Source organism: Sminthopsis crassicaudata, chromosome X, assembly GCF_048593235.1.
Source record: "Sminthopsis crassicaudata isolate SCR6 chromosome X, ASM4859323v1, whole genome shotgun sequence".
In the NCBI taxonomy this organism is placed as follows: domain Eukaryota; kingdom Metazoa; phylum Chordata; class Mammalia; order Dasyuromorphia; family Dasyuridae; genus Sminthopsis; species Sminthopsis crassicaudata.
The window spans coordinates 26244409-26269819 of NC_133623.1; the positions used below are offsets into that span (position 1 = coordinate 26244409).

The following is a 25411-nucleotide window of genomic DNA, read 5'->3' on the forward strand; positions in this document are numbered from 1 at the left end:
TAGTATTTATCTACTTTTGTCTGTTGTCTATTTTATTTTTCCTTAAAAATTGATGGGAAATCACCACTTAACTTAGTCCCAATCCCCTTTTCATTCCAAAAGATATTAGATCTCCTTGGTCTGTTGGTGTGAGCCCCCCCTCTGTCCTCGTTTACTTGAGCCGATGAACCTTATGAGTTATTGTGGTCTAAAGTAGCCATTGCATCTTCACAAAAATATAGCCTGTATGCTTGACCACAAGGCCTCTCCAAAGCATTCCTTATAAGTCATCACCTAGCCTTTGCTTATGGACTCCACATCAGTGACAGAGAGCCCATTGTTCCCAAGACAATCCATTCCTCTTCTGGCGAACTTTAGTACTTTGTGTAGTTTTTCTGCCATGAAGCCTCTTTTCCCACTTTACAATTTTAGTTCATTGCCTTTAGTTCTGCCCTCTGATGCCAAGTAGCACAAGACTCATCTTTCTTTTATGAGATGCATCTTCACATAACTTGAAGGCAGCTAATGGTAGATGCAATCCTAATTCATTTAACTAATCTTATGGTATAAACTTGGAACTTTTTGCCATGTTGGGTCCTCTCTTATGGATCATTTCCATAAGAAATCAATTGATGCTCTTATTTAAACTCCATACTGTCTTCCATTCTCAAATTAAACTGCATTAAAATTACAATACTTAAGAATGGAAGTCGTATCTAATAAAATAGCTTTGACATTTTTCTGCATTGTGTATACAAATCTGTGAAAATGCTATTGAAATAATTTCAATATAATTTTTTATTTTTAATTGTATTTCTGAAACTTCTTTATATTCTGTATAATGTTAAAGTGGGTACAGATATTCTAAAAAAAAAAGTAATTTGAAAACCCTTGAAAATAAACCTCGACAAGTATATCTAATGCCTTTTAGTGAGAAAGATTTCATAGAGCAGTGTGCCATAGAATGAGACTTTTCCCAAATGCTCTCTATATCAATGAATTTTTCTCTCATTCAAAGTAATTTGAAATTACAGTGTCACCATCAAAGTAATTAAAATATAAGTTCACTGAGATTTTATGTCCTTAAAAGACATCAAAGAACGTTCAAAAGCAATTTATTTCCTTTGCTTTCTGTGGTGTTAAATTCACTGAATTGACAGCATTACCACTTCTTCAAAATGCATGGATAATCATGGAAAAACTCTTTCATGGGTTTTAGCTCTTTTTTTTTCTTTTTTTTCTTTTTTCTTTTTTTTTTTTTACTTCAATGAATTTGATTTAAAGACTAGCATGCTAGTTGTCTTGTATTAGGGTCATTTTCTACAAACTAGTCACAAGTATTAGAAATAATGGAGAAAAACAAAACTATCTCTAAATAACTTTAAATGTAATGGAATTAAATGATCTAATAAAATGAAAAAAGAGTGAGAGCTCTACAGTCTAATACAAAATAAACATTAGGGGAAGGGGAGAATATTGGCTATTACGTGAACCCCAAAAAAACAGTAATTGTAATCATACTCTCAAACAAAACAAAATCAAACTTCCGGTACATAGAAAGGGAGCAAACAAGGCAACTACATTATGCCAAAAGGCACTATTGACAATAAACCAATATTACCCTCAAATCTACATGTTCCAAATGCACAAGTGCCTTAACCTCTAAGGATTTTGAGATAGTAATACAGTAGTGGAAAAAGATCACAGTGTCCTCTCAAGTTTGAGGTAAGTCTTAACAGAGATAAACAAAAAGTAAACTAGTGAATTAAACAAATTATTAGCAAAATTGGAGAGCTAAAACACTTATGACTTCTCATTTCTTAGTACCATGTACTTTTACATAAATTGAATATGTGTGATAGCATAGAGAGTATGAATAAATATAAAAAGATAACATAATAAAAACATCCTTTACAGATCATAAGGCAATATCAGCTGAAATATGTTCTTAAAACAAACAAAAGACAAACAGCCCCAAACAGAATCTAACAATAAAGTCTTAAGTAATGAAAGGATGAAAAAAATAGAAACAATACTAAAAATCTACTCCTAGGCTAGTCTCTTAATTTCTGTCTGTCTTGGGGTTCTCATCTATAAAATTGGGACCATGATCTTAACTTCTTCATCAAGTTGTTGTGAAGAAAACACCAATAAATGAGATATCATTCATGAAGTACTTTGCAAACTTTAAAAGCGCTATATAAATATCTGCCATGATTATTTTCATTCTATATTCGCATTTGTTGATGTCAGCATAGCTGCGGCCTCTTTTTTATTGCATGATGATTTGGTTTACACAGCATTTTGGGGGTTCTATAGTTGTCGAATTATATTATGCCACAGGTTCAGATATAAGTTGTACTTACTGAGTTGTTTCCTCTGCTCCCCTCTCACCCAATATGTGCTTATGTGTTTTCAATATTATTGAGATTTCATTTTAGTGGATTGTATTCAGTGGTCCCCTATATTTCTTCTAGTAAATACAGCCCACATACTTTTCATTTTTAATAACTTTACAATATTATATCCTGTTAATATTCCATAGTTACTTATGTATTATAGGTACTTGGGTTTCTGGCAGTAATGTTGCTGTGCACCATTTTTTTTTTTTTTCCTTTTGGGATATTGCTTCTGAGTCTTTTTCCCGTAGAACTCCTCGGTCAAAGTTTAGAAATGAACGGTTTTATAGCTGGTTACATTCTTCAGCTTACTTTACACAGATTGACTTAGTGAACACTACCAGTAACTTCTAAATATAATTGTTACTTTGCCTTTCTCTCCAGTAACCTTGGGTTTTTTTGTTTGAAACTTTTTTCGTTTCTCTATAAGGATACCTTAGACTTTTAATTTGCATTTCTGGAATTCTTTTTGAGACAATGGGGATTGGGACCATTTCCTCACTCACAGATTTCTTGGTCCTAAGTAACTTAACCACTTTTTCTTTATAAGTAAAACGAGAGGGTTGGACTAAGTGGACCACCAGCTTATCAAACATTGATTTGGTGAGCTTTATTTTCTTTTCTGGCCTTCAAAGTTCTTTTTTGAGAAGCTACTGTGCCCTCTGCTTTCCTTTTATACCTACTCAGGTGGCTAAACGCCTAAAACACACTTATTAGTTCAACTTGCTTATTGCCTGTTTTGAAACTCAGGTTTGTAACATTTAGTAATACCTTTGTTCGTTTTTCTTAATCTATACAGAATTCTCGAAAGGTACTTTGTAAGTAGTGAAGCTGAAATGAAGAGTAATCAAGTGATTTGTCTTTTATAATCAGCATGTGAAAAAAAGGGTTTTTAGACCTTGAAGTTTCTGACTCACAGCCTTTGTTGAAACTGTTGGGTCACTCTACTATCCTACTGCCATTCCACCTCCTTTGCTTAGTGTTTCTTAAATCTTACCCATAGTATATTTCTTGAAATTTTAATAGCCTTTCTTTTGTGAACTCCTTCTCTACTATTTGATTCCAGGGCTTCCAAAATCATGAAGATCATGACTGTATCCATCACTGGTTGCTAAAAAAAAAAGGATTGGGGAACCAAAATTTATTTTACTAACATTTATCTGTCTTAAGCAACCTGAAACCCAGATTTGTAACAGTTGTTCATGTATTGTTTAGTTGTTGACTGGCTATTTTTAAATGGGCAAGGTAATGCCTAACCTTTGTTAAAATTTACATAAATTATATTGAGGAAAATACCTTTTCTAGTAATAGCACTTCTGAATTACTTGGCAATCAGAGATTAAAATCTTGGGCAAGGTCTTATTTCATAATATGATTAAGTGAATGTTTTGTTCCTTGTGTGTCCATAGCCTAAGTGCTATATACATTTTAGCAAGAAAATAAAAGCTCTAAACCAGTACAAAATTCTCATACTTTCTCTTTTCCAAACCTATGCTACCTCCATCTTTTTAGTTTAGTTTAGACTACTTGTTGGCAATTATAAGAAAACAAAATAAGCCTTTAAACTTCAGTGAGGCTTTGGATTTCTTCCCTCTCCCCATTCAGCTTTTATACCTGAAACAGAGGTGACTGAACAATGAGGTGTTTGTGTGGTTTTATTGTCCTCCAGATAGTAAGAAAAAGTTTTTACATTGGTTTAATTCTTAATACTAATATGAAACACATTATTGAAAGGATTTGATATAAGGTATAAAGCAGCAAGCAGAATTTTTTTGATCTTGGGAAATTTCATTAAAGTAATAAAAATAACATTTGAAAAGTCCCTGAGAACATGTTGTAATAGAAAGATCACAAGTTTAGTGCTTATGTGCTCTTGGCTAAGTGACTTCCCATCTCTGGACCTCAGTTACTAGGCATTTATTGTTCCCATTTCCTATGTGCCAGGCATTGTGCTATCTCCTGGGGATACCAAAAAAAAAGGCAAAAATAGGATTTCTGCCCTCAAGCAGCTCTCAGTCCATTAAAAAAAAATACTTTTTTTTTTAAATAACTACTTTATTTTTTTATTATAGCTTTTTATTTACAAGATATATCCACGTATAATTTTTCAGCATTGACCCTTGTAAAACCTTCTGTTCCAACTTTTCCCCTCCTTCCCCCAGATGGCAGGTAGACCCATACATGTTCAATATGTTAAATACAATATATGTATACATATCCATACAGTTTAAAAAATTACTTTAAATAAAAAAGTAAAGTTTTTAAAAAAATAAAAATAATTTAAAATACTGGGCCTGCTAGGTGGCACATTGGATAGAGTACTGGCCCTGAATTCAGGAGGACCCGAGTTCAAATTTGGCCTCAGACACTTAACACTTCCTAGCTGTGTGACCCTGAACAAATCACTTAACCCCTATTGCCTCAGCAAAAAAGGAAAAGAAAAAAAAAAGAGTTAAAATACTATGTTGTGGTCCACACTCAGTTCCCACAGTCCTCTCTCTGGGTGCTGATGGCTTTCTTCATCACAAGAGTATTGGAACTGGTCTGAATTACCTCATTGATGAGAGTCACATCCATCAGAATTGATCCTCATTTAATCTTGCTATTGCTGTCCATATTGTCTTTCTAACATCACTTTTCTTCTGAGCCTGGTGACATAAACACATCATGGATAGCCAGATTCTCTTTTATGAATTTTCTCTACCTGCTTGGGATTTTAATTACATTTTAGAGAATTTAATTTGGTACTTTCCAGTCCAAAAATGATCCTCTTTATCAAAGAAAACAGAAACAAAAGAAAGGTTGGATATTTCAACATTTATGGTCAATTTTCAACTTTACTCCTTTTGTCCATAACCTTCTGCCTTTTTCTTCTTTGATCCCTCTCTTTTCCCCATATAATTGTTTTGGTGAGGGAGTAGAGGCGCTTTTTTTAATTTGTAGCATTTTTAGCCAGATTCAGATCGTTTTGTTTTAGCACTCATGAAATGGTATACTTTTGCAGATATCTTCTGTTACCTGCCCTTGCTTCCTTTTTGAAATATATCTTAAAAATGTAGGTTGATGGATGAATTCCATTTGTTACCAAGTCGGTATATCCTTGGGTCACTCCTTTCCCTTTCTTAGCAGAATTATTTTTCTTTGCATCTTCAGAATTTCAGTCTGAAGCATTTCTCTTTCCTTCTTGGCTTCCTCTACCAGTAGAATTTTGGTATAATATTTCTTATATATCTTTTCTCTGAGCCTTTGAAAATCTGTCCCAATGTCCTTGGTACATGTCAAATTGTATCTGACTTTCCTTTCTTTTCCTTTGCTATCGTTAATTCTAACATAGAAAAGTCACTGCCTTGCTCCAAAGGTTCCTTCTCTAGATCATTTTCCAGAAGAGGAAGCTGAAGTAAAATGGGTTAAATCAGTTGCCCAGGGTCACCCACCTAAGTGTCTGAGGCCTGAATTGAACTCAGCAAGTTGAGTCTACCTGGCTGTAGGCGTGACACTGCACCATCTAGCTGCCTTTATCTTCTACATATAGATAAAGCTTTAATTCAGGGAATTCAAGAAATTATTAGCTATTTGGCATCTGTCAAATAAAGGGAGGGCTCTAACAGATACCTGGATAATCAGTCTTTTTTCTTTTAGTTTCTGTTCTCTTAATTATGTCTCCTTTGAATGGAATTTTTGTTAGTTATCAAGCTTTCATTTTTTTCCTACCACCATTCCCCACTGGAAAAAAGAAATAGAATTTGTAATACATATGTGTAAGTCTAATAAATTACTTTCAGTGACCATGTCCAAATATATATATATATATATTTTAAGTGTATTGCCATCACCTTTCTGTCAGGAAGAAAATAACATGTCATCATTAGGACTCTGGAATCATTGGTCATTGCATTGACCAATGTTACATCTTTCAGAGTTGTTCATTTTTACATTGTTTCACGTATTCCTTCTGGTTCTGCATACTTCACTTGTATACAGGTCTTCCCATTTTCTCTAAAACCATCCCTTTTATCATTTCTAGTGGCACAAGAGTATTCCATTATACTCATACCATAATTTATATAGCCTTTTCTCAATTAATGGACATAGTCTTAGTTTCCAGTTCTTTGATACCATACAAAAGGCTGTCTCCAGCTATAGCTTATTATTCTTGCCACATTTATAATGTGTACAGAATCTACTTCTTTCTGGGTAGTCTAGACTATATTCTTATATTAGTATTATTTTTATCCATTAAATTTCTTTCATCTCATGACACCCTACAATGCTTCCTACCCCAGATTTCCTTCCCAGATCTGTTGGTTCTTGAGTACTGAGAAAGCCTAATGGAGAAATTCACTTCACCAACTATTGTGCTACTTCTAGTCTTACAGAGTAGCCTGGGGTATGGACAAGTTAAGGGACTTTAGCCAGCAACATAAAGCCATGATTCGTTGAAAGGAAGTCTTAGCATTTGTTAGGCCAGCTCTCCATCCACAATGCCCAGCTGCTTCTCCATAGGGCTCTGTCTCCTTAACATGCAAGAATCTCGTATTTATTTACTAGAATCTAGTCTCTTTCTTGTAATAATTTTGTTTTATCATCAGAATGTGTACCTCATCTCCTAGGCAGACATGCAGCCGAGGGGGACAGAATCAATTTCTCATTTAAACTTTAGTGTAGTTTTTCTGGGAATAGTAGGAATGAAGGTGTTTATCAAATAAGTGATGGAGTACGTACATACTTCCATGATATGTTGTAATAAAATCTTGAAATTTGACATGAAGTCAGGCTTAAACATTTGTTCATGTGGCAAATACAATGTTTTTTCCTAAGTAGTCCCTCTTTGCCCCCTGCCAGAGCAATTTAATGGAATTTAAAATACTTGATAAGGAAATACTGTGATTATGCTAACTGCTTTAAAATATTAATTACATTCTTCACTATTTGAATTTACCATTATTTCTGTTTGATTAATTGATTAGTTACTTTAGGGAGTATTAACCATAAAATAAATCTGATTTCTTCAGCTTTCAAATTTCGTTACTTATTTAATGCAAAATAAAGTTTAAGCAAAGAAAGCAAACGTACGTATTTGGATGTAATATAAACCACATTTTGATGACTTTGTTGGCCAAGTGAGTATGGATTATATTCCGTTTTGTTTTCAATAATATTGTTTCTATAGTAACTGTTACATATGCATGTTTGAAAGAAATTCTCCACATATTGTAAGTATTGTATATTGGACTAGGAGTTTGCATTGTATGAATTTTTGTAGCTTATGCTGGACTTCCACAAAAGTTTTTCTTTGCATCCTGTTACCCATACCTTTTTTCCTTTCAATAATATTATTTATTATTTTTGTATCCTAAAATTATATAGAGTCATCATAGAGTTTGTATGCTAAACTATGGCTAAAAGGAAGAAAAAAATGTGATTTGTGATTTTCATGTTAGAAATTCTGCCACTTTAAAAAAAATTCTGGGGCAAGTTAGCTCTTAGGAGGGAAAGCAGAGTAACTAGGAAATACAGTAGATAGACCAGGCTCTGGAGTCAGGAAGACCTGAGTTCAAATTTGGCTTTAGAAACTTACTTGCTTTGTGACCCTGGGGAAGTCACTTAACTGTGTTTGCCTGAGTTTCCACATCTGTAAAATGATCTGGAGAAAGAAATGACGAACCAGTCCAATATCTCTGCTAAGAAAACCCTAAATGGGCTCAGAAGTAGTCGAGACTGACCAATAACAACCACCAAATTGTCTTCAGGACATAATATTTATCACTAATATAACTGAATCGTTAGGCTCACAAGCCTAAACACAATATAGTAAAATCATAATAGTGATAACTAATATTTACATAGCACCTGCTATGTACCAGGCATTTTGATAGTTTTTCTTCCATTTAATCTTCACAATGCAGCAAGATGGATGTTTTTATGACCTCCATTTTAAAGATGAGATCTGAAGCAAACAGGGTAAAGTGATTTGCTTGGGATCGCTGTGTGTGTGTGTGTGTGTGTGTGTGTGTGTGTGTGTGTGTGTGTGTGTGTGTGTGTGTGTGTGTGTGACTGAATCTGGATTGCAACTCCAGGCTGGACAATAGGACCTGAACTATTATTATTATTATTATTATTATTATTATTACTAGCTGATAAATTAACTATCTGGATGTCCATCCTGTAGGTATCTCATACTCAATGGCTTTAAAACAGAAGTCATTTCCCCCCGAACTCATTCTGCCTTAAAACTTCCCCATTTCTCTTAAGGGGTTTTACTATCCTTCTAGTCATCAATATTCATAACTTGAGTCATGCTTTACTTTTCTCTCTCCTTCCATTCTCCCCACATCCAATTATTTGTGGAATTTTGCCAATTCTACTTCCACAACTTCTTTTGCCTATATCCCCTCATTTGGCCACTGTACTGGTTTACAACCGTATTACCTCTGGCTGTGGTTTCTAAATGGGTCTTTCTTCCAGCCTCTGCATCTGCATTCTGTCTTACCCTACAGTTGCAAAAAGAGAATCTTCAGTGCTTCACCAATCCCTTTCAGATAAAATATAAAACTTCACGGTCTGATTCCACTTAAACTGGCTTAGTTGCCATTTCAAACTGTCCTATAGCTTTGTCTAGTTAGTCTTTCAATAAATTTCCTCCTTAGCTCTACCAATTAAACCCCAAATGGGGTCATAAAGAATCAGGCATGCCTGAAAAAATGACTAACATATTTCAGATACTGCCAGTATAAGTACTTTACAAATATTATCTCATATGATCCCCACAACAGCAACCCTAGATGGTAGGTGCTATTATTATCCCCATTTTACAGATAAGGAAATTGAGGGAAATGGGTTCAGGGACATAGCCTTGGTCACAGGACTAGGAAGTGTTGAAGTAGGACTTGAAGGTATGAAGATGGCTGGCTCATTGCCTCCTAATTGCCAATGACTTCCAGTTCTGGCTCACAGTAACTATTTCAGCAGACATTGCCTCTTCTCTTCTATTGTGAAATAAAGTGTGAGGATAAGAACTAAAAACTGAGGAATGACTTAAGAACTCTACTTATTTGCCAGATAGCAATAATCTCAGCGAACCAAATACTATGGCCAGTAGGTGAGTTGTAGAGAGGAGCTTTTGCCCATGTCTTTTTTTTTTTTTTTTTAAACAGAATAATTGTAAGATTTAGCTCCAGGTTATCTGGTTTTATTGTTCTTTCCTTTGAATCTTGTTTATGGAGAGCTGTGTAGCCCTTAAACAGAATATAACCCATGGAATGAGAAGTTAAATGTGCTGAATAAAAATACCTGTGTCACCAACACCATCTAGGCTTTGTTGCTTTATCTAATGTTATTGAGTATCCTTCCACTCAATATTGTACTAGACTTTAAGATGAGAAAGTATTAATGTTAATATTAAGGTATTGATATTAATATTAAGAGTTCCAAACTATTTTTTACCTGGATCTTTCCCAGAAAGATTTTTTTTTTCCTTGTGCTCCCTGCTTTGCTTGATTATTCTGGAGGTTAAATATATTATCTGACATAGTTAAGGTAAAAGTGGTTACAAATGAATGTCAGAATTTTAAATAAGAGAATTTATTATTTTGTTAACTTAGAAATTGCCCAACATACACTACAGTTGTATTCCTGTGTATTTATTGGACGGGGGGATAAGTCATTTCTAAAACTACATAATTTTTTAAAGAATACCCAGGCTACATCTCCATAGACTTAGATAGGAACAACAAATATTGTGAATATTGCAGAAATTTAAGACAAGTGTTAAGAGGTTGGCATCTTGGAGGGAAAATTAAAAAAAAAATGGCAGCTTTTTCCTGCTCTCATTGATTACATGGATCTTCTTGTGCTATTAGATGTGGGGCCAACTTCAGCCCTATTTTACTTCCTCTGTTAACATATTGTGATTTACTTTAACTTATTATTCAAATCTTTATTTCCACAAATTACTTTAAAAGGGCTTTTGTTTATAACTTGTTTTGATGCAAGTTTTGTTTATATCACCCTCATTTCTGAACATATTTCTTCACCCTTAGTGAGCCATCTTTTTATAAGAGAAAAAAAATGAAAGTGGGGGGGGGGGAAACACCTTTCAGTAAATAGCTATCAAGCCTGACCTCATTTCTATAATCCCCAACTTCTACAACGCATCAAGGGAAATGTATTTTTCCATCTCTTCTTGTAGCTAAGCTTGGTCATCATAATTACAAAGCATTCGGTGCTGTTTTTCTTTTTACTTTTACTTTGAGGCTGCATAGCTTACTTAAGTAGAAAGAGAGCTAATTTAGAAGTCCGGACAACTTGAGTTCAAGGTTTGCCCCTGACACATACTGGGGCCTTGGTCTAGGACTCTTAAGCCTCAGAGTAGGTGCAGATGTGCCCTGGTAATGGGAGGTTCTTGACAGCCAAGAGCTCCTTGAATTAATGACATCTCAAACCAAGTCCAAACAGTAAAAGGAATTGTATAGATTGCCTTCCTGGTTCTGCTTACTTCATAGTCTAAATTTCATTTGATTCTTCTTATGGGCATGTGTTCTTCTGCTTTTACAATAATTAATGGCTAAGAATATTTTGTTGTACATAGGAATTTTTTCTTTGTCCTGTCTTAACCTCCTTAGTCTAGAAAGTATGAGCATTTGTCGTTTCTCTTGACTCTCTTCAAATTATTTTCCCATAAATAATTGGTCTAGTTCAGTTCTGCCAGTAAAATATTATTAGTAAGTCACCTTTCAGCATTGACTACCCATATCATATGTATAGAGGATAGTCCTGCAGTCCGGAAAGCCCCTCTTCTTGAGTTCAGATCTCCTCTCAGACCCATAGTAAATGTGAAACACTGGGCAAGGCACTTTACACAGTTTGCCAAGAGCTGGAGAAGAAAAGGTATATCATTCCAGTATCTTTGCAAAGAAATTCCCAAATGGCGAAAAGACGAAAGAGTTGTACATGACTGAGCATTTCTTTTGTCATTTTCAGAATATGAAATGAAACTTCAGAGTTACTTTGATTTGCATTTCTCTTATTAAATGGAAAAACCTTTATTAAGCTTCTATTTACTATATGATAAGCATTGTACTAAGTGCTATCAACACAATAACAGCAAGACTAGTCCCTGCCCTCAGGGGGCTTATATTCTCATATTAGAAGATACCTATACACATGGAGTTAGAGAATAATGTATTTTTGTTTAGGAAAATTACAGGGGATAATTCATATGGACAGTTGATTAAAATGTCCTTTTCAGTAGTGGTAGTGAGATGGGGTGGGGGGAAAGGAGCCTGCAAGTTGTATAAGAAAGGCAAGATGGCATGAAGATGACCAGAGAATGAGTATCCTGAATCTGGGTTAAGTGAAATAGAATAACTTCACATTAGTTATTAGTGACTATGATCAATCTTTCAGCCTTGGTCCATTGACTTATTTTTTTTTTCCCCATTTCTTTACTTGTTCCAAATGATTGCAATCATATAACTTAAGTAAAATCTGAGGTCTAGAGGTGCTAGTTTCCCTTCATTCTGTCTTTTTTCTTTGAATGAATTCTGTCATTTCTCCTAGCTCTATAAATTATCGCAAGTGGGGAGTAATCTTAATAACCTAATGGCAAGGTAAGATTCTTGCCTGTAGTGTGATCTCGTCCAATATGGAGCAAGATTTGGAAGAAGACTTACAAAGACTGACTTCTAACTTATGCATGATGCATGTTACCGTGCATAAATGACAGGCAAACTAGATCCCAACACTTTAAATTAATCTGAATCCTTAGAAACCTGATTTGTGCTTGATGGGCAAGCTCACTTGACTGCTAGCAACTGAAATGTGTGGATCATATTTAACAGCATAATCCTTCTCAATTCCATTTAAAATAATATACAGCTCTGGGTTTGGTTGTTTTTGGTTTTGGTTTTTTTTTGTTGTTGTTGTTGTTGTTTTTTTTGTTTTGTTTTGTTTTGTTTTTTGGTGTTTGTCAAGCCATTGCTCTACAAAAGTAGGGCACGTTGGACTATCGATCTTCAAAGCTCGCTTTTCTAGTATACTCTTATTTATTTGTAGGATTATAGAAAACAGTTCAGATGTGCTACGTGCATCTTGGATTGGATTTATCCCTCCAGAAATGTATAGAAGGAGTAGTTGGAAAGAAAGGCCCTGTGAAAAATAAAGTTTTATACCTGAGAATTGAAAAAAAATATTATTCAAAAATCTAAGAAAAAATAAACCTACTAGGTAGTTCATGATGAAATTCTCAGATGACATAGAATAGTAATATTTATCACCTTTGTTGAAATCTTCCTTTTTAGTATGGATTACTGAAAATGAGTTCTCTGTAATTGCTGGCACATCCTGCCAGTCTGCAAAGGCAATGTATATCAGTCCTAGTGATGGCCCATGTATCTGTCATCTATGCACTGTGTTAAGTTCACATTCGTCAGCAGGTTGACCACAGAGTGACATTAGGCCAAATGAGAATTCTACTTGTGAAATACCTTCTGGGTATACTCATCTCCCACCATCGTAGATGAAACTGCTGAACTGCTCCCATATGTGAATTCATTCCAGTCCCTGGGTACCCAGACTACTGCCCTGAGGTCCCTCAACCACAGCTCTCTGATGTTTGGAGAAGAAACATTGAACCCACACCGCCTTCCATCATTGGATCCTAAAAGATCCAGACCACACACATTTGATGTCTGTGGGTAGGAATTTGTGTCATCTGTTCCCTTAATCCTAGTGATGAAATGGGCACCTTCTTTGGCTGAATCTTAACACTCCCTAGTGTCTTTCCTTTTCTGTCTTCCTTTTCCATAATTCCTTCTACAACTTCTGCTTAATATTAAATTTCCCTACCCCTTGGATCTCTTCTTTTCAAATTCTCTCATCTTCTTGTATTCAAAGGAACCCTCCAATCCCCAGAAGGTTCTGGCCATTGCTAGTTGCTCCTGTCATCTGTGAATGGTTTACAATAATTTGTTGCTCCCTACTGCCACCTTCAGACTTTCGTTCTAACCATCATTCACCAGCTTTCTTTTTGAGGTTCATTCCATTCATCCCCAAAACCCCTTTCAGATTGGTTATCTATTCTTTCTTAACAAGATTAGGAACTATTTAAAAAAAAAATTAGGAACTGACTCATAATCTCTCCTTATAAGTCTACCATTCCCATGTATTTGGAACTTGAACATACATGTTAATGTCCTCTTCGACATCCTGGCCTCCCAGTTCATCAACCTCAATTTCCATATTCTACTTCTCTCAACTGCCCTGGCGGATTGCTATAGCTTTATTCTCATCACCTTCCATAACTACCATCCCCTTGATCATCTTCTTGTTTAATCACTTTGGTCATATTTTACTCTTCATGACCCCATCCGGGGTTTTCTTGGCAGACACTGGAGTTGGTTGGCCATTTCCTTCTCCAGTCTTAATAGCTTTCCCAGGCACTAATCCTGGACTGTGCCACCCCGATCCCCTCTTCTGTTTGTACTCCTATTGGCTATTTCTCTGCTGCCTGTGAACATGCTCGTAATAGCCTCACCCTTTTTACCTTGCTCCTGCTATCATTCTATAGCTCTTCTCTTTTTCACTACCAACCTCCAGACAAATTCCATTCTTTTCTCTTTGGCTTCTTATTCTACCATTCAGTTGAAACTCTTTACTTAATTGCCAAATCCACTGACCTGAGTCCTCATCCGACTTGATGTCTACATGGCATTTGACAATATTGCCTAGCTGGAACCTCCCAACTACAAACACTAATGGGCATTTCTGATACTGTCTGCATATTTCTCCTCTTATGTGTCTTCTCTTGTGGATCCTTCTCAATATTCCTTCCCCTAACTGTGTTCAATAGGACCCTGTCCTCTTTCTTCTTCTTCTTTTCTCTCTATACTCTCAACTTGGTGATTTTATTAGCTCCTTGGAATTCAGTTGCCATTTCCTTGGCCAGTGACTCATATCTGTATATGTAACCATAATCCCTCTGCTGAGCTCCAGTCCCATCTTACACAGTGTACGTTTCCGGGTGGGTGGTCTGTAAGCCTCGCAAACTTCACAGAAGAGATGATTTGGGAGAACCATGCTAGTTATCTTCAAGTATTTGCAAGATTTCAGTTTGGCCCCAAAGGACAGAGCCCATGACAGAAGAAGAGTAATGAATCCCCTCTCCACATGGTAGCCCTGTGTGTTTAACTAGCTTAACATACCCAGTCCTTTCAACAGTCCTTTCATCATGTCCATATGATGTGGACATGCTCTTAACAGTCTCTCCCTTCCAGGACTCTTGAATGCTACCCCCCTCATGGTCAGAAGGTGACAGACTTAATATGCCAAATGAGAAACGGTTTTTGAAGGTGTCCAGTATGGGCATTTGTTTCGCTTAACTATCTTTGTGTAATATAACTGTACTGTATTTCTTTTTCTTTCTTTTCATGAGGGAGGGAGGGACTAGAAAAACAATAATTACTTGATAATTGGAGGAGGATGAGGGGGAGCAGATTCATGATATGGGCATGTCAGTCTCTTTGTCCATGAAAAGAGAGCCCTTTGAAGCAGTGAAGTCCCCTGTGTCTTTGGGTACTTCCTAGGCTTGTTACTGCCATTCTGAGGGCAATAACTAACTAGTAGTGCAAGTATAAAGGTTCCGTGCCAACAGTTAGCAGAAGGTCTTAGTGTCAGGGCATACATTTTTATTGGGAAAACTTCACGCCATCTCACTTCTTTACATCGGAACAGGACACAATCCTTGCAGAGTTGCTTCAGATACATAAAGAACATATCGTAGGATATCATGAGCATGATTCTCTTCTGGACCACAAAGAAGAAGAAGAGTTGACTGAGGAGGAGAGGAAAGCGGCTTGGGCTGAATATGAAGCTGAAAAGAAGGTAAACCTCCTCCCTTTCTCAGTGGTAAATGGGGTCCTCATTTAGAATCTGAGCACTTGGAGCAAGGGCCCAGTGAAGGGTTATTCCTTGAAGAAGAAATAGAGATTGATTGGATCTGTAGATCCTATAGATTAGGGCAGCTAGGTGGCGCTGCAGTGGACAGAGTTCCAGGCCTGGAGTCAGGAACACTCATCTTTATGAGTTCAAATCCGGCCTCAGACACTTCCTAGCTGTGTGACCCTGGGCAAGTCACTTCACCCTGTTTGCCTCAGTTTCCTCATCTGTCAAATGAGCTGGCTAAGGAAATGGCCAACCAACTCCAATGTTTCTGCCACGAAAACCCCAGATGGGGTCACAGAGAGTTAGTCACAACTGAAATGATTGAACAAAAGGATCTTCTAGGTTATGTGGCATAGTGGGGAGATCCTGCTAGATTGAGAAATAGGACACCTGGGTTTGAGTCCCAATGCTTTTACTTACTAAGTAGTAAGTAGACACTAGATACTAATACTAAGCAAGTAAGTATTAAATATGATATTGAACAATTCACTAACCTACTCTTCCCCCCCAATTCTTCTCTTTCAAATAATGGGGATTGTACTAAATAACATCTTCTTAAATCCCCTACAGCTGCAAATCTGTGATCCTATAAACTGAGGCCCATAGAGGTGAAATTACTTAGCCAGACGAGCCGAGCAAATAACAGAATTGAGAAGCAGTAGGGTACAGTTTCCAGAAAGAGCACTGGTGTTGGAGTCAGGAGCTCTGTTCAAACCGTGCTAATTCATATATACAGGTCGTGTGGCTTTAGACAAGTTAGTCTTTTCCCTTCTCTGTAAAAAAAAAGAGAGAGAGAGTTATACTCAGTTTCTCTAAGGTCCCTTTCAACTCTCAATCTGTGATGCTCACTTTTGAATTCCATATCCTGTGCTCTTTCTACTCTCTGCTTCTTTTCTTTTCCCACACTTGCCACTATCCTGCCTTTCCCAAATGTTGTGGAGAACTATAAGGGTCTCATGGGTCTAATACAGATCAGGCAGGACCCAAAGGAAGCCGTGGAATGGAGGGGAGGGGAGGGCTGGGTGGGCAGGTAGGGTGGGGGTGGGGGGAACAACTGACCAGTATTGAATCCTCTCAAGTTTGTGTTTCCAGTTCAAAGACATAAAGACTATTAGAGCTTAGAAGGACTTTAGAGATCATCTAATTCAACCCCCTCACCTCACAGATGAGGAGATTGTGTAGGGTAAAAACCTGGTTATTCTCCATTCAATCCATGGTTTCCCATTGCTTGCTAACAGGAGAAGATTACTGCATTGAGGGGCATGGATGAACAGGTACCAGCTATATTTACTAATAACTCTAGTTACAGTAAGTCTAATTATTCAGGTCTTGGTTGATGTTCTGTTACCCTAATTATTGTGAAAACTAAGTTATTACAGAAAGTATATCAGGGTATGGATACAGATTCTATTATTAATTATTACTCAGTCTACAACAGTCACTTTATGTTTAAAAACAAATTTTTTAAATTGTGGTTTTTTTTTTTTAAAAATCCTTTTAATGATAAATTTTAGTAAAAATGTATGTGTACAGTCATGGGAAAAGTTGCCTTAACACTGTATCCTTTTTAAACTCCCCGAAATTCATTGTTCCAAAAGCTCTGTGGCCTTTTTGTGATGCTACATTTGTCATCAGAATTCTCTGAAAAACCCAGTTCTGTGGGAATCTCAGGAGAAAAAGAGGGGCGCGTTTACAGGTTAAAGCTTTCTGTGTAATAAGATCTTGGTTTCGGCTGAAAAAGGACTTTTGTTTGTGTGTGGAAGAGTGTTAATAATTTGCTAGATCTGAGACAAGTAGATTCTTTTTCAAACACAATGGTGATGCAGAATGTAAAGGTTTAAGTGTGTGAATATGATTTATATGTGAAAAATGATTTGGGGTGCTTTTTTTTTTTTTTTAGGGACTTACCATGCGCTTCAACATGCCAACTGGGACCAGTTTACCTCCTGTCAATTTCAACTCTCAAACCCCATATATTCCTTTCAATTTGGGAGCCCTGTCCGCAATGAGTAATCAACAGCTTGAGGTAAGTTGTGGAGAACAACTCTGTATATGGAAAGGCAGCTTTTAAATGTCCTAGGGTTGAGCGCTTCTCCAGATATTTCCTATGAATAGGATCATAGGTAATGATGCAAGAAATTTTTCTTCTAGTCTTCAACCATTCCAAATCTTTCTTCTGACTGCCAGGCGTACAGCTCCAACTGTCCTTCAGTTATCTCAGACTGGATGTCCAATAGACAAATTTAATTTCAACCTGTTCAGAACGGAACTCATTGTCTTTCCCCTTAAGCTTTGCCTATTCCTATAGAACTCTCAGTCCCTCAGGATCACAATATAGGGGTCATCCTAGATTTCTCAGTATCTCCTGCCTTTGGGGGGAGTTTTATCCCTTTGAACTTCTGGGGAGGAGCTTGCATGCTTAGGAGGAGAAAGTTCATTGGTTGAAATATTTTTTTCCAGAAGCCCCTGAGTTATTTCACGCCCATTCTCTGGGAGGATCTCCCCTTCAAACCCTCATCATCTCTTGCCTTGCTTATTGCAAAAACTGCTAGTGGATCACCTCCCTCAATTCTCTCCCCACTCCAATCCATCCAGCCTCCAGAGTTTAGGCCTGAGCCTGTCACCTCCCTACCCAATAAACTCCAGTGGATCCCTATCACCACCAGGAGAAAATATAAACTGCTCTGCTTGACATTCAGAGCCCTGCTACTTTTGTGATCTTCTTACACTTCAGTCCTTAACACATATTCTTCTTTCCAATGATACTAGACTCCTTGCTGCTTCATGCATGACACAGTTCATACTTTCTGAGCATTCTCTCTGGCCAGCCCCCATTCCTGGAATGCTCTCCTTCCTTCACTTTTCAGTACTGACCTCTCTGGCTTCCTTTGTGTCTCAAATAAAAATCCCACCTCCTATAGGACATAGCCTTCCCCAACCCTTCTTAATTTTCCAGTGCCTTCCTTCTCTAAATTATCTTGTAATTCTCCCATATTTTTTGGATGTTGTCTCCCCCATTTGATTGTAAAATTTTTGAGAGCAGAGACTTGTTTTTCCTCTTATGTATCCCCAGTGCCTGACAGATACATAGTAGGCATTTTATAAATGTTTATTGAACAAATGAACCTAATTTATTAAAACCTGTTTGTAAAACCAGAATGACTTGACTTTAGCTAGATTTAAATTACCCGATAGTTTCTTTATGACCCAGTAGGGTGCCTTATTGTCTAGAGAAATAACACTTCTGATTGTGTTGTTGTTGTTGTTGTTTTAATATACAATATTTATTTGAGGTTTTCATTAGTTGTGGATTAGAATTTGTTATCTCCTTACCAAATCCACTTCTTAGGATTTGGCCCTTTTCCCCCATATTATCAACCATGAATTTGGCTAAGACATTGAGCTGGAAAACCAATTTACAAAATAAGCCTAGCAAATTGGGGAGTGGAAGTCTCCCAAGGATTTTTGACAGCTTACTCTAGTACTTCTCTGTCTTTCCATCCCCTTCCCTTCTTTCTCCGCCCCCCCCCCCTTTTTGGTTTAATAATAATATTATCAGTTGTATGAATGTCGCTGGGATTTAATTTCACTGAACTCTTCCAGGACCTCATTAACCAAGGCAGAGAAAAAGTTGTAGAAGCGACCAACAGTGTGACAGCAGTGCGGATTCAACCTCTGGAAGACATCATTTCTGCTGTAGTGAGTGAAATACTTACTCTTCCCTCCCCACATTCTGGACATTTATTTGCTAGAGAACAAAGTAGGCCCCTTTTGAGAAGTTTGTATGACAGAACCTATGCTAAAGCCCCCTCCTGAAAACAGAGGGCCTCTGGACACAGGCTTATTCCATTTTATTATTCTTCATATTCAAAGTTTCTGTGGTCTAGGGCTTGGGGCCTCATAGCTTGGAGTTCCAGTTCCCCTCCAAGCACTTACTTCCCAGCTGTGGGGCCCTGGGGAAAAATCACTTCAGCTTTACTGATCAGTAGTTTCCATATTTATAAAATGAGGCTATCATTATTAGTAGCACCCAATTTTCAGGGTTGTTAGGGGAATCAGCTGAGTTAATACCTAAGAAATTATAATATGTAACATATAATAAGTTTTCCAAACTGAGAGCATGATGTAAATGTTAGCTATTGTTATATCACTGACTGGCCTAGCTCTACCTATGGAGGCGCCTCATTTTGATCTTCTTTCTATTGAGAGAAGTCCATTAACTTATCAAAGGTGCTTGGGGAAGAGCCTGAGAAACCCTGTGCCCCAGCCTAGAATGGTCTGCTGGGAAAGAGGCGAAGCTCCTGTAAAAGGGCTCTTTTTGATTATTGTTTGACTAGTTTTACCTAGAACATAACCACCAAAGTTTAAAACACTCGTAATTCATTTCAATGTTTCTCTACACCTCCCCCCCTCCCGCCTTTTTTAAATCACATCTAATTTTTACTTTATCGTATTGGTAATGAAAACAGTAGTGTTGATGGTGCGTTGTAGATTTTTCACAATTAAGGCAAAAAACTTTGGTGTCAAAAAAGGCAACAGATGGATTTGGGCCTTTGAAAATTATTACTGTGATAACTAATATTCATATAGCATTTCGGGCCTTGGGGTTTTTTGGTTTTGTTTTGTCTTTTCAAAGTTCTTTAACTCCATCTGCTCTGTAGCGTAGTATTACGGATGGAGAAATTGAGGCTCAGAGATGAAAGAACTTGTCCAGAGCCACACAATTTATGTCTCACCTGATATTTGAATCCAGGACGTTGACCAGCCCGAGATGTGTTTTTCTTTTGCTAGTGCTTCCTATATACATCTGGGATGATCAGCCTAATCGAAAGTCACTGTTTAAGGGAATCAGTGCATGGATCCGGGAGGCTCCATTTTTGAACTCTTGTGGTCCCTGGATCAATGCTCCAGTGGAATAGCTTTTTCCGGCTCCAGTCTGCAATCTTTGCAGTGTTAGAAGTTCACCAGATTGAATTGCTGTTGTCTAGGACTAAATCCAATCTTTTCCATTTAGTGGAAGGAAAACATGAATCTGACAGAAGCCCAAGTGCAAGCTTTGGCATTAAATAGACAAGCCAGCCAGGAGCTTGATGTGAAAAGGAGAGAAGCAATCTACAATGATGTATTGACAAAACAACAGATGGTAAGAGTTGCCCGAGTCTTTAAATTGTACTTTATTCTATTGAATTGAGACTGACGAATGTGGAAAAATATATGCCGTGAAGATGGTCTTTGGTTCTTTCTCAGAGAGATCCTGGCCACAAATTGAAAACCAGATTGCTTCTCCTTGGTGCGGCTTCATTTTTGAGGTCGTCTAGGCCAGAATTTTACTTGAGTTTTTTAAAATCATACCATGTTGACCTTAGACACGCACATCTCCAGCTTCCTCAAAAGGCGTTTTTTGACAGACTGGCAGGTGGGAGCATTATCTGAAAATGTGTGTGTCCCCCCCCAGCCAGCATCTCTTTTCAAACTACATTGGAATCCTTTTTAATGCTGTGGTAGTCTCTGCAAATCATTCGTTCGGGTCAGTCCTTACCCGGGCATCCCTTTGCCAGCCTCTGGCCATTTCCTAATCAGTTGGGATTCTGCACTCCGCCCCCGAATTGGCTTGGGGAGCCCAATGGTTTTCAATTCTCCTTGGGGGAATTTGAGGCTTTGGGACTGTAATGCTCCCCAACTGGAAGTGGCTTTTCTCTGTTGGTGTTTGTCTCTAGAAATAGTTATTTGTTCATCAATATGTGAGATTTTGAAAGAGGTAACAAAGGAGACCTGCTCAGATAAAGAAGACCTGCTGTAACTAATACTTGGCAGTAATTTCCCCTGCTGTTGAGCTGGTCACTATAGCAACTGAACTAAATGCTGCTTTGCAATACAATGGTCGAGTCATTAAGAGAACTTAGTCCTAAATGGTGTTTCTGAGGTGGTTTTTCCTTTGGGCCTGGTCCTTGGGCCCACCAGCTCCCGCCCCTCCCCCTCCCCTTTCCCCTTCTCTCCCTCCCCCCTGGCCCATGGCTCCCAGTGGGACTCTGGGCCCGCGATGGTTACGGCTCTACTTTGTGTCCACAGCTAATCAGCTGTGTTCAGCGGATCCTGATGAACCGGAGGCTCCAGCAGCAGTACAATCAGCAACAGCAGCAACAGATGTCTTATCAACAAGCAGCCCTGAGTCACCACCTCATGATGCCAAAGCCTCCGAATTTAATCATGAATCCTTCCAACTACCAGCAGATTGATATGAGAGGAATGTATCAGTCGGTGGCTGGTGGCCTGCAGCCTCCGCCACTGCAGCGCGCGCCGCCCCCAATGAGAAGCAAAAATCCTGGACCTTCCCAAGGGAAATCAATGTGATTTTGCACGACGAGCTACGAGGATTGTTCAAATCAAAGAAAAGAAAGATCTTTTATTTTTTTAGGAATCAATGGCTTAACAGAACTCAACTGTATAAATAGTTTGGTCCCCTTAAATTACATGTTCCATATTAGCTTTTCGATTTTCTTTAAATAGGACGGACCATTTCTCCCTGACATTGGTCAGTAATGTTGCCTAGAATCTTCTTACATGTGTTGAGTACAGGAGAGATTTCAAATTGTTTTCAGTGAAAACAAGCCCTTCCATGACAGTAGCAGCTCCCCAGGTTTCCTCTCTAAAGTCCTTTGCCTGCTTTTAGCAATCATGCCATCATTATGAGCTTAAGCAGCTTAGGAAAGAATACAAATTTCCTAGTGTATACATACAAATACACACACAAACACACGTGCGCACACAGCTGAGTTCTTAATTAGAGTTGATTCCTCAAATTAGGGATTGCCTTTTGTACCTAATCAATTTCTTGATTAAAGTGACAGAAATGGTTTTAGAGTCCTTTTGACTGTTCTGAAACTGGGCTTGTGTTAAGCCTGTATCGATTCAACAATTTAGAAGCTGAGGGTTCTCTTTTAACACACAGGATTGAGTGCAATATCTTAAATCCCACTGCTCTGACCCTTTCGAGTCCTGCACTTCCAATTGTTCCAACAGCCTTAAGTACAGCTTCCGAAGAATTTGGTATTCTTCTCTAGTCTTTCTGCCATTTAAAAATTTCACTTATGTGCTGGAATTATTGATAAACTTCAGGGTTATGGGTTATCTTCCATATAATAATAATTTCTCTCTTCCTCTCTCCTCTTTCCCTCCCTTCCACCCCCTCCCCTTCTCCCTCCCAATTTGTGCGTCTCTTTCCTTTATCTGTGGGGCCCTCTGTTCCTTGCTCGCCCCTTCTCTTACCTCTCCTCCCTTCCCTCTTTCTCTTTCTTCCTTTTGGCACTGACACAAAGCACACGCAAATCACGTATCTTCCATTTATTAATAATTTTTCTTCCTCTCTTCCTCCCTTTTTCTCTCCTTAGAATTTTCTCCCTCACTTCTCCATCTCCCCCTTCTCCTTTTCTCCCTCCCTTCCCATTTCTCCCTCCTCTCCTCCACTCCCTTCCCATTTCTCCCTCCTCTCCTCCACTCCCTTCCCATTTCTCCCTGTCCTTTTACCCTCCCTTCTCTCCCTTTTGGCACTGACACAAAGCACACGATGATCACGCTTGGTGCCGGTGCTGGTGCTTCATCCCGTTGCTGGCAATGGGGTATAGGCCGAGAAAATCCAGCTCCAAGCATTTAAGGGTTAAGCCAGTAATGGTGGTTGTTAGGTTCACACCCTGTTTTATAAACAACATCAAAATGGCAGAACTACTGCTGATGTTCAGTTCATAGGAGGAATGTGCTTAAACAATTTCCAGTGCTGTCAGTATTGTGAAATCATTCCTCTTCAAGATAAGAATCTCTGGCTTCCATGCTCTTCTCCCTCTTCTCTCAAAGCCACCTCCCACCATACTAACCCTCATTTAGGTTTTCCTAGGAACAGGAGTTACTTCTTTAAAAAAAAATAAAAATAAAAAAATAAATTTAGACCTTTGAGTTCCCATTTTTGTGAATTTTACTAGGTTAATATCCCATCATCCGGTTTTTACTGAGAAAAACCAACTTTTTTTTTTATTCTCTTTTAATCAGTATTGTAAACCTACCATCTTTTTTTTTTTTTTTTTTTTTTTTTTTGCATAACATTTTGTTGATGGAATGTCTACAAAAACATTACTATTAGAATATAGAAGTAAACTCAACATGTTTGAGATGATGGCATAACACGTAATAAATAAACTGCTACAGAATTATAGAGGGAAAAAAAAGCTTGACAGCATAGGCGCTAAGTGTTATTGGACTCAATATGAGTTGCTGACATTAGCTAAAACTGTTTGAGTTATTTTAATCATTCTTGAATGATTTCAGTTTTATGTTTGGAAAGAGCTAGTATTTTGACATCTAAAATATTGTGAGTGACTTCATTTTTGTGAAGTTTTAAATTTTGGTTTGTGATATAAAATTTGTGAGGTCTGGTGGTGCAAAAGCAGCTAAAACGGATTTTTTTTTAATAATATTTCTTCTGTGGTGAAATGTCCCTGAACAAACCTTCATATATTGGGATACATTGGCCAGTTGTTTTGTCAGATTAAGGAGTTGGAGGAGGGAGAACTTGCATTTGCTTTTGAAGAAATGACAGATTGAGTTGTATGAGACTAATATTTGAAGACGGTCTATTCCACTGATGCGTCCTGAATACTGTAAATAGAATCTATCAGACCTGAGAATTTGCATCATGGTCTGATATTTTTTTTTTATTTTTTTTTATTTTTTGGTTCAGAGACTTAGATGTGGAAGTTTTAGGCAACATTTCGAGAGATGTTTTTCACCATGGAGGAAATTAGGTATTAAAGAAGAATGACAAATAGGAGAAGGGATTTGGAAAGCAAACTTGGACCACTTTACATGCAGTCTTCTCACTTGGCTTTTTAGCTGCATACTATGTGCTTTGAATATAACACCAAGCTTTAACAAATATTTAAAGACAAATACACCATTAAGAAACTCATTTTTGTATTTGTTTTAGATGTTTTAACTAGTTGCAATGGCTTAAAAATGACAATTAAAAATGTTGCTTGTAATACAATTTTGCCTGCGGAATTCTCCACATTTTGTAACCTGTTTCTTCCTTTGGATGTAAAGCGTTTTTGCTTAGTATTGTGAGATTGTATATGTTTTGTCCCAGTTGTATAGTAATGTTTCAGTCCCATCAACCAGCTTTGGCTGCTGAAATCATACAGCTGTGAAGACTTGCCTTTGTTTCTGTTAGACGGCTTTTTGGTTCTGTATTCGATATCTTAAGTACTGTAGAAAAGATGTCCACCTCTTCCTCTAAGGCTGTTTTGTAATATATATATAAGGACTGGAATTGTGTTTTTAAAGAAAAGCATTCAAGTATGACAATATTACTATCTTGTGTTTTCACCATTCAAAGTGCTGTTTAGTAGTTGAACTTTAAACTATTTAATATCATTTAATAAAGTGACCAAAATACATCACTCCCTGGACTTCATTTTTCATTGTCTTGAAGCCCTAGGAACACCTCAGTAGGAACACCTCAGGTTGTAGAAAATTGGCAGCCAGTTACTCAGAGTTGACAAAGGCAGTGTGGCGACAATATTAAACCATCTCCAGTTTTAAAGGCAAATTGGTCTGAGGAAGTGAGCTTGCACGGGCATGTGCCCACTCATGTGCACATGTACACGTGCATTGACACAGATCAGATCCTAGCTCTTATACTACCTGTGCCCCTGAGCAAGCCTTTTAGCCCATATAGGCCTCCCACAGCCCTCTAAGATTTACCGGCTACTCATAGAAGTTGCCATCTGTGATGATGGATAGAATTCTTACATTGGAAGGTCTCCATGCCCCTGAAATCCCAGCTCTTTCTAGACGATGTGTATTTCTGTATATCTCTGATATACAGAATTGGGCTTCTTCAGTGTCATTCCTTCCATCAGACTGTGAGCTCTTGAGAACAAGGACTGGTTTTTGACTTTGGGTATCTCCAATGCTTTGAAAATAGTAGGTACTTAAATGCTACTTCTCCCTCTCTTGCCTGGCAGCTTCATCATATGATAGCCACCTGCCAGTACCTCACGCTTAGATTTTAGAGGGTTTCTAAACCACCCAAAAGTCATGCTAAT

General features: G+C 37.7%; 1 protein-coding gene across 25 annotated transcripts in view; it reads left to right on the top strand.

Annotated features, from left to right (window-relative positions):
• Positions 1-24760, top strand: part of ATRX (ATRX chromatin remodeler) — a 164757-nt gene extending 139997 nt beyond the window's left edge. For 23 of the 25 annotated variants that reach the window (XM_074277166.1, XM_074277186.1, XM_074277187.1 and 20 more), the window contains 6 exons: positions 15108-15257; positions 16556-16591; positions 17218-17343; positions 18921-19016; positions 20332-20460; positions 21387-24760. In XM_074277166.1, coding sequence (XP_074133267.1) covers positions 15108-15257; positions 16556-16591; positions 17218-17343; positions 18921-19016; positions 20332-20460; positions 21387-21668 — 819 coding nt within the window. In that variant the 3' untranslated portion in view covers positions 21669-24760. The remainder of the gene's footprint in view (positions 1-15107; positions 15258-16555; positions 16592-17217; positions 17344-18920; positions 19017-20331; positions 20461-21386) is intronic. The other 2 variants (XM_074277171.1, XM_074277188.1) reach the window with 1 other exon arrangement.
• The last annotated feature ends 651 nt before the right edge of the window (positions 24761-25411 follow it).